The sequence below is a fragment of the Nicotiana tabacum genome, chromosome 3 (genome assembly GCF_000715075.1).
Source record: "Nicotiana tabacum cultivar K326 chromosome 3, ASM71507v2, whole genome shotgun sequence".
Taxonomy (NCBI): domain Eukaryota; kingdom Viridiplantae; phylum Streptophyta; class Magnoliopsida; order Solanales; family Solanaceae; genus Nicotiana; species Nicotiana tabacum.
Window position 1 is genome coordinate 16,202,419 of NC_134082.1, and position 10,185 is coordinate 16,212,603.

The window sequence follows — 10,185 nt, forward strand, 5'->3', positions numbered from 1 at the left end:
TTAACCATTTAATTGGGGCTATCAATCTCCTGATTACACCTTAATTCCTTGTTGGACTGATTTTCCTAGACTCAAGCTTTCTTTCTCAAGAAGAGCCTAAGTCAAATAGGCACAAATTAGTGTTTGCAACCACTAATTCAACATGGAAAACACAAATCATTCCAGATATCAACTACCCATAAACATCTAAGCCTTAAATCAAAAACCCATCAAATACCCACACTAAAGTTGAGCCACAACCCTAGCTAATGGATCTAGCTACTCATAATAATAGAAAAAAACAGAGAAATAGATGAAGAATAACCCATAAATTATGATTACAAACTAAGATATTAAAGATTTAGTGTTAATCTAGCTACAAATTACTAAAAATGGAATAAAACAGCCATTCACGTGCTCTGGGATCTAACAGATTACAAAAGATACCCTAAAAATGTGGAAAAAAATATTTATACTAGGCCGAATTTTCTTGACAAAAATACCCCTGACGAGGTACTGCGGTCCGCATAAAATACACCGCGGACCACAATGAGGCTTCTTGGCTTGACTATTCACTCTCTGAATCTGGTCACCGCGAGCCGCATAAATTGCATCGCGGCTTCAACTGTGGTCCGCATAAAAAGGACTACGGACCGCATTGGCTTCCATCTTCAAACTCCAATCTCTCTGAAACCCCCTCTACACGGACCACATAAAATGGATTACGGCCGCGGAGAGACTAATGCGACCACAAGAAATCCTCCATGGACCGCACTGGTTGAAGCCCCCAAAAGTGCAACTTTTGAACTTTTCCACCACGGACCGCACTAAATGGTCTGCGGCCGCGGTGGGTCCTTTGCGGCTGTAGTGGATTTTATGTTGCAGCAGTGCCTTGACTTGTTCTTGGTACTTGTGCATGTTTCTCTCCTTTTTGAGCTAGTTTTTGACTGTTTGTCACTTGTTAGACCAAACCCTGCAAACAAGTACAACATTTAAGCCTTTGGGACTTATTTGTATACATTTTAAATCAAATTTCAAGTAAAAACGAGTGTAAAATGAACTAGATCCCGCATCTTCACCACCACATGCACTCTGAGTAGCTGATCGGGTATCCTCGCGGATGCTGCTTTCGGGATCAACAGCCAGATTTCCATTAATAGCTACATGTGAGTTGACATCGATTGGATCTACAGCGGGAATTCCATCGAGGTCAGCAGGGGCTACAACATTTCGTGGTGCATGTTTTCATTTTTGCCATGGTGGCCGAGATCACTGTCAATGTGTTGAGGTGCTGAATGAGAGTTTGACATTTTAATCCTGTAATCAACGATACTTCAAAGAACAAGTGTAAAATAGTGTGTGTCACGAAAGTTTGTACCAGGTAATCACTATTATCCTTAGCCCCACAGTGGGCACTAAACTGCTTACACTAAAATCGGATAACAATTAAATTTATATGCGGTTTTAAAGACACGTGATATTACTTGATACAAATTAAGAAGAATAAATTAGTATTGAAATAGACAATTACAGAATAAATTCAAACCACACAAATTGAACAGCGTTGGCCCTCGAGTTTAGTCGCCCTTGAACCAAATAAGTATCAACTGCTTAAGAACAGAATAACAAGACAATGATAAATAGAGAATGACAGTATATTGCTTTGTATTGCGCGAATATAATGCCGTTTACAAATGATATAACTCCCCTTAATATAGTAGGGAGTCCTTCTCTAGGTACAATTCTATATGAGATAAGAAATCCCATGATTGGCTAATTAATCGAGCTCTTCTTGATATTGTTGGGATTCGCGCCGTGATCCTCATCCGATTGTGAATATTTTGGCTTTCCGTTATTCGGCTCGGTAAGTTCCCCTCGATCTCTATCTTGTTTGGTCTCGATCTTGATTGGTCTCAATCTTCATCAGTCCCAGGGCCTCGAGCTCAGCGACCTAACTTTGTATCATGGTTCGATATAATCCAAATTTTTTATTAAATTGCATAATCTTTACAATTAGGAGTTTAAAATATTTTAACATGAAATGTTTTCTATAATCAATGGCTATAAATGTATAAGGTAAAATTATTTTATATTAAATGCTTGAATGATTACATGGCACGTGGAACACGAGGCAGACGAAAGATGAAGCGAGTGAAAACCAAGACTGATGACAACAACTTCGGTCGGTATCGGGTAGATCCCGAGGGGAACGCAGTTAACGGAGGCAAACAAATGTTTGTCATCGGATGACATTTAATGAAGAATATTTCTTAGTATTAAATATGCTGCCGTTGCAAAGAATTTTCACATTCCTGGCCTGCCGTTACACATTTATTAATGGCTCCATTATTGTCATTTAAGAGAGGCTTGATCCTAGGATCTTGTTCCCTAGGTATAAATATAAATAGGAGCTTGAACAACTATTGTAAGAAACGAAATCTCTCGAAAAACTTATGCTACATTATATTCTCAAGATAAATAATACAACTCTACTTTTCGTCTAGTACTGTTCTTATCGCTTTATTCGTAAGTCTTGCTCCCGGAACCATGCTTGCTATTTCTTTCAATTTCAAAGCTAAATCTTAATTTTTATTTAATTTATTTATCATTTTGGGATCAAATCGATTCGCTTGTTTATAAACCACGTTATAAATTCAACTGTACCGTTTTACGGGTAAATAGTTTGGCGCCCACCGTGGTGCTTAGACATCTGCGTAATTGAGTTGATTCTTGCATCTATTACTGCATCTATTACTACCTTGTTTGATTCTTTCATAGCAAAAATAATAATAAAAAAAACAATGGCAACTAACAATGTCAACATCTCACACAACATTGAGGCACAAAAAAATCTACCTCAGCATGAGGATTCAATCAGTGACACCCCTAATGAGGGGGACGAAGAAACTCCGGTCCATGGCAGTCGATATCCCCGACATGTGCGGGAAACAACTCCCAATGACGCTGAGGGCGAGCACGTTGCGGAAACAATAAGGATCTTGAGAGAGCAGCAAGAGGCGATTATGGGCCAGATCTCAAGGAAAGACCAGGCCATGGCAGAAGTAAAGCAGGCGTTGTCAGGCACATCCAACAACACAAATGGAAGAGGCCATGTTCCTTCTGACACTCCCTCAAATCAAACCCATCAAAGAAGTGATAACAACACCCCGAGGGGAGAGGTTGGCTTCGACAGAGCCGGGGTGATCGGTAGCGGAGCTGGACAACAATGATTCCTTCAAAACGAAACTCATGAGATTCATGAAGAAAATGAATGAGCTGATAAATCAGAACGCGAAAGAGTTCCACGCTTGAATGGACCAAATCTCGGGTGCACCAGTAGTGTTGAAGGGTCTGGACTCGAAGAAGTACATCTAATTGCCGTTCAAACCGAGCGCAACACCAGAATTGATTCCGAAACGGTTCGAAATGCTAGATATACCGAAGTATAATGGGACTTCAGACCCTCAAGAGCACACCACAACTTATACAATGAAGGTAAAAGGAAACGACTTGGCCAAACATGAGATTAAGTCAGTCCTGCTGAAGTAATTCGGAGAAACCCTCATGAAGGGGGCCTTAACATGGTATACACTCTTATGAACACTCAATAAATTCTTTTGATATGCTCGCAAATTCTTTCACCACGGCCCGTGCCGGGGCCAGGAAGGTCCAGGCCAGGAAGGCGAACATATTCAGAATTTCGCAAGGAGAGTCCAAATTGCTACGTGAGTTCGTGATCAGCTTCCATAAAGAAAGGATGTTGTTACCGGTCGAGCTAGATGAATGGACACTTGTGGCATTTACTAAGGGGTTGAACCCGAGGAGCTCCGACGCCTCCCGAAAGTTGAAAGAAAGCCTGCTCGAGTTCCAAGAAACCACATGGGCGGATGTCCATAACCGTTATGAATCAAAGATAAGGATAGCAGATGACAGTTTGGGTTTCCGGTATCAACCAACGGTCGAGATCGAGAAAAGAACAGGAATAAATAAAAAGATGATTTTGATGCGGATCGGTGATTTTCTAAGGGCCGATTCTTGCCCTATGAAAGGGCCGAAGGATGCGACAGCAAAGGGTTCGGTCAGCCCCGATAGAACCGTTGTTGATTAGATATACTATACGTGACAGCTTAGGCCTTGATTAAATTGTCATCATTAATTAATGTACTGTCTTCATCACTAAACTAGTGCCTATTTAATTGTCAGACATATGATCAACATTTAATTGTTATAACGAGAAGCAAATTTGGTACTATTAATGGTTAAATGTGATGGTTTATGGTTCGTGGTTTTCTGCATTAATGACTTCTTCCTTAGTGCATGTCATAATTAGGCTAATGTCATAGTTTGGCTCTGTTGTATATAATGTGCTTCCAACATTATCTTGTCATAGCTTGAGCTTATTTTCCAATATTTTTTTGTTTATACATAAACATATTGTGCGCGTTATTTTAATCTGTACGAGGAATATTTTTTGTCAAAAGTATTTACTAAATGTATTTTTAACAATTTCAAACTTAATGTAACAATCTTAATTTTACTATGCTTCTATAAATTCGCCATAAAAATTTAATTCCTAATCATCAAACCTGTAGAAGTTCTAAAATTTTATAGAGAGGTAAAGATTTTCAAGATGAATTATGATACTATCAATAAGCAATATTCAAATCATCTATATATAATAAAAGAAGAGACAAATAAAGGAGGGAATAGAAAAGGTGACTTGACACATCTCTTTGGCCAAGGAATCTATTTATCTTTTTTCTCCTTTTTTTGCCTTTTTCCTTTCATTCTTTTCATTTAAATTGCTTAGTAATTGGAAATTGACCATTATTACATCTCATTATATTTATTTCAGTTACAAAAGAAAAAATTAACAAATATCATGTTATTTGTTTTCTCAGAAGTCATCTTCTTCAAAAAAGAAATGTGCAACGGTTGCAACAATCAATGCTATGCAATTTCAACAGACGCCACTTTATAAAAGGTCATAAAAATCTATGTCTATAATAATAATAATAATAATTAACTGAAATGTCTCTATTAATTCATATATACGTTATGACCTTTCCTCCTTGTAGCGTCCGTCACGGATCCCTTTACATGGAAGGGTTATTTCAAGTTTCAAAAGCTTCTTCCGTATTTCGTCTACATGCCATTCTACTTTTCCACTTCTGTTGATGTTCCATACTTCCACCCAATATTTTTGGATTATAGTATCTATCTATTTATTCTATTTTTGTATATAGATTTGGGTAGTTTTTCTCTTAAAGTTCAGTTTTTTTTCTTTCTTTGTTGATGTTCATAACTTTTATTAAGCATACCTTGCGAATTGTAATAGATTCTCTTGAAACAGGTCTGTGGACTCTATTGGAACTTGAAGATCTAACTTGCTAAATATGGTTTGTTCATATTAGATTTAATTTCTATCAGTCTTGCAGGTGGATGTCTTCCGTATGTGCCTTTGATATTTCAGTAGTTGTGACTCATGAAAATGACCCTCAATGGTATCTTCATTATCCTTTTGATGAGTTTTTCTGTGACTTTTTCTTGACTGTTATTTTATTATCTCCTTAGCTTGTTTTATTTAATTTTTAGAATTTCGTCAGCCCCTATAAACTATTTCTTTGGAATTTTCGCCGGCATTAGTTTCTACAGAGTTTCACTACAAAAAAAGGGCCTAAATTGAAGCGGTTTAATAGCGGGGTCAATTCCAACCCCTGCAAATTTTATTAAATAGCAGGGGTTTAGTTAACCGACACAATATAAGTAAATAACGGTGGCTCAAAACCTACGAAATCTGGAAAAAATTAGCGCTAATATTTCCCACACTTTTTTTGTTTGCTCATTTTTTTTGGCTATAACAAAATACAAATATAACAAAACCTGAAAAGCTCCGCCACTTCTCACTAACATTTTTCCACAACTCAAGGTAATGGTGTCAATTTTGAGAGATTAACTGAAATTTCATGCTTCTTTCTACTTTAATTTTCTTAAAATCAAAAGTTTTGTATGAATTTCTCATTCTGTTTGTAAGATTTAAACTCAATCCTCGTTTTTCCTCTTTTTTCATCGATTTTCCTCACTTTTTGTTCCTATAGCAGTGGCATAGACATCTCTATCACTCACTTTGGCATAGCAATCGACAAGTATCTTTAATTATAGTATGTTCTTCTACCCTATTTTTGGTTTTGTGTAATGTTATTTCTACAGATGTTTCATCTTCCCTATTTTTGGGTTTGTATAATCTGCAATTTTTGTGTGTGTTTCAATTGCTTGTGACTTTAATTTTGTTTTTGTTGTTGCTTTGGGTACTTTCTGTTAGATTTGGGTTTTCTCTGTTTATTTGAGATTTTTTTGTTGAATTAGTAGGAAATATAAATGTTCTACATCATGTTGTATGAGGATTTATATAGGTGTGTATGGTGATTCAAAGGTTGGTGTTAGATTTCTTTTATATGCTTCTTTTTACTATTGATGGTGTTGATCTTTTTCATGCTTCAGTTTTGAATTTAATTATGTTTCGGACTAATTTTTTTATTAAATGAATGCAATGTGATGTATTAAATTCTGTTAGAATAGTTCCTTTAAGAATTCTGTTAAGCTTGTTTGTGTATATCTTATTTCTGCACCTTTCAGATTCTTGTTTTTGTAAATCTTTCTTGCGTGTATCCTTTACCATATGTACTTGCTTGGCCCCTCGAGACATGACTTGCTTCCCCCCCCCCCCCCCCCCCCAGGAAAAAATATGGGAATTTGAATCAATGCAGGGACTATAGTATTATCTCAGTAAAACTAACAACAGATTCCTTTCTTCTGCATATAGCATCTCCACTTCTGAAGCTAAAACAGAATTTATTCATAGCATCCTATGGGCACTTCTTAGATCAGAACACCATATTTTAGAATAAGACAGGGTTGCCATGTTTTATTAATTAATACCAAAAATTGTTAGCTATAGCGATAACGACATTTCTGACTTGCACACCATTCTTCTATCTTGAAGTTTTTTGTGGATATGCTTTGCCTACTTATTAAATTCATTCTTCCTGTAGCAGGATTAATTATTGAATTTCAGATATGTCTCGATCAATTCACTCAACGTCTCATCCAGCTTCGATGGATCAGCCCACATTGCACGCGGCTCCAACATTTTAGCCAGCATCACAGATGTCTCAATCTGTTCACTCAACATCTCAGCTAGCTCCGATGGATCAAGCCGCATCACAGCCGGCGGCGGCAGTTTACTCTGCATCACTGCCATCTCGGTCAGTTCACTCAACATCACATCCGGCTCCAACACATCAGAACTCATCACAGCCAGCTCCAATATTTCAGACTGCATTTAGAAAGCATTTTGGGAGCCACTGGACTGTAGAAGCAATAGGTAAATACTTTTGACTATTAATGCATATTCAGCAGTCCCTTCTAAGCCTTTGTTCATCTCTCTCGTGGCTTCATCTTATCTCTTTTCTTATACAGATTCAGAAGAAAATGTGAAAAAACTCAAAGTGAAAGTCAAGGAAGTGCTAAATTTAACATGTGAAGAAGGTATCGTGGTTGATTTTGATTACCTAGATGAACCATTTGGAGATGCACACAACCTACTTTCAGGTTTTTGTGAAATTTTAACGTGCGACTGCACTTTATTTCCAATCCATTGTGAGAAATGGGCTAGTTTACCTTTGTCATACTTCAACCGCGTCTTCGATCAAATTATAAAGGTATAAGCTTTATATTCATACAACTATATCACTATATTTTTTTTTTCTGGAGAAGGACAACTATATCTCTATTTTGTCTTTTAACTTTATATTTGCATGTAATAGATATGCTAACAAATGTTTTATTCTTGAAGCCCAAGTTCTTCTTTAAGACAACCGAGTCAGTTGCGCGGCAACATGTTTATAAATCTATTGGAAAGAAATGGGCTGCAAATAAGCTTAACTTGTGGAGTGCATATGAAAACCCACTTAAAAGTAGAGCTGAGATTATTGATAATGTGCCGGATGGAGTTCCGCGGTATCAATGGATTTCTTTTGTTGATTACCAGTATAAAGAAGCAAAAGTAATATGCGTAAGTTTCTGCGAATTCTTAGCTTATCTCAAAAAAAGAAATCATGAGGAATAAGGAGTAAGCTAGATAACTAAAACAGGATAATGTTGGTCTTTGTATCGGAAAACCTGATCATTTGAGATCACAAACGTATTGAAAGACTTATTGCATGCCTTATAGAAACTTGTCATCAGCCTAAACAAGTGAATTAGCTAACTCTGTCCATTTCCTATATCACTTCTTCTATTTCATATCAGTCATAGGAAATTCAGTACCCTGCTTTTCCATTCTTACTCATGGTGATTCTCATTATTTGTCAACTATCAATTTGAACTCTAACAGCCAACTTACTCAAACAACTTTATGGAAAAGGGATCCAAGAAATGTCTTTTTACATATTTCATGCTTCACAAATTGGACCCAAACTAAAAAACATACTAAAAATATTTCTCAAGAATCAATTGGCAAAAGTTGAGTTTTGTATTGGTTTACATATTCCTATTGGTTTAATTAGTCTCTTTACATATTCCTATTGGTTTAATTGTAATAATGAGTTTTGTATGTGTAGGAAAATATTGAGTTAGCTTTGAGCCAAAGCACCATGGACGAATCTCAAATTTTTCCAAATGATGTCGTTGGTAAGGTGCTAGTAAAAGAGCACTCTGGAAGGGTGAGGTACTTGAGATTAGGACCTGCCCCCAGTAGAGTTTTTAAACAAGTAAGACCTCGTTTTGGTGGTACAAGTGCTTCAAGTAGTGAAGGTTCATGTTCGTCCCAATGCCAACAGAATCATATTCAAATGATGAATGCTCACAATCAAATGATGAATGCTCTCAATCAAATGATGAATGCTTTCAAGACATATATGATAATGAAAGAAGGGACAATACCAAAACAGTTTGCGGGGTTCTTTACTTCTCCTTCGATTGTTTCTCCCACAACAGTAAGTAAAGTTCTTCAATTTTTTCAACTTAAATTTGTTTGTTTGCAAAGATAGAGTGGCTTAGGTTAGTCCTATTTTTGTAGAACCTAGAGTTACTGCATTGTCTGATTTGGGCATAATTTTATAAAATTAGGAGCATAATGTGTAATATATCTGCACAAACATCTCTTTTCTCAGTCCTTCTAATAGCTATTTAGCATTCTTCTTATAGCTAATTTGATATAATAGTGTGTACATTCGAGGGAAATATCTGTACTATTTCCAAGCTTTGTAATGATTGGTATATGGAAGGTGATAATTGCAAATTATATTCTGCCGAATGTGGACTGGTTATCAAGAATTTGTGAGATTATATAAGGATAATGAACTAACATAATTACTCAATTTAAGAGCAGTAGCACGGATGATATTATTGTTAGTATACGCATAGGATAAAAACTCCTAGAAGTTTGAGTACTAATATAATTATCCAAGAGATTGAGACTATAAATTATGTGTGTGTGTGTGTGTGTGTATATATATATATATATATATATATATATATATATATATATATATATATATATATATATATATATATATAGTTTTGCACGAGTTGAGTAGTTTTCAGGGACTATAGCTTAGGTAGAAATTAAATAACTACGTTAAATAATGGGAAGGTACTTAGACACTCCTAATATAAGCTTTGCCTACACCAAAAGGACAAACGTATTCACCCTCTTTTACTTTGAATTACCTTTGTGAGAATAGCTAGAAGTACACAAAGACTACTCTTTAGCTAATGGAAGCAAACAATATTTTACTGTCATTTTCCCTCACCTTGGAATTAACCATATGGTTGTCAAACCAAGAAAGAAAAAAGGGAAAGCCAAGATTGATGGAATAGAAATAAACCATGAAACATGAAAAAAAATTAGATTCAAAAACCAAATTTAAACACAAAACATTCACTCCAACATTCTAACTCCAACCACCTAACTATATTGTCACAATTAATTATCTAAGACAACTACAATAAAATCAACGGTTGTCACTAGAATTATTATCACCGCATGATCTTCTTGCGCCCATGAGCGAAAGGGGTCCATTGTACATATCACTTGGCTGCATAAAAAGAAAAAGCAAAGTATAAAAATTCTATAAGAGGCGAAAACGTGCATTTCTAAAAATAAATTGAATTTCATAAATTTCAAGGAATAAAAGGTTAAAA

General features: G+C 36.0%; 1 protein-coding gene across 16 annotated transcripts; it reads left to right on the plus strand.

The window, feature by feature from the left end:
* The first annotated feature begins 4,946 nt into the window (after positions 1 to 4,946).
* LOC107830982 (uncharacterized) lies at positions 4,947 to 9,283 on the plus strand. Of its 16 annotated transcripts, none has more exons than XM_016658694.2 (7): positions 4,947 to 4,963; positions 5,418 to 5,483; positions 6,078 to 6,140; positions 7,035 to 7,363; positions 7,459 to 7,700; positions 7,835 to 8,053; positions 8,601 to 9,283. In XM_016658694.2, the coding sequence occupies exons 4-7, from the start codon at positions 7,147 to 7,149 to the stop codon at positions 9,027 to 9,029; spliced, it is 1,107 nt and encodes a 368-aa protein (XP_016514180.1). In that variant the 5' UTR covers positions 4,947 to 4,963; positions 5,418 to 5,483; positions 6,078 to 6,140; positions 7,035 to 7,146; the 3' UTR covers positions 9,030 to 9,283. The 16 variants fall into 16 exon arrangements, with proteins under 16 accessions (XP_016514180.1, XP_016514181.1, XP_075105353.1 ...); XM_016658695.2 differs by having other exon boundaries at positions 4,948 to 4,963; positions 6,081 to 6,140; XM_016658692.2 differs by lacking the exon at positions 4,947 to 4,963 and adding an exon at positions 5,006 to 5,332.
* Positions 9,284 to 10,185: the final 902 nt, after the last annotated feature.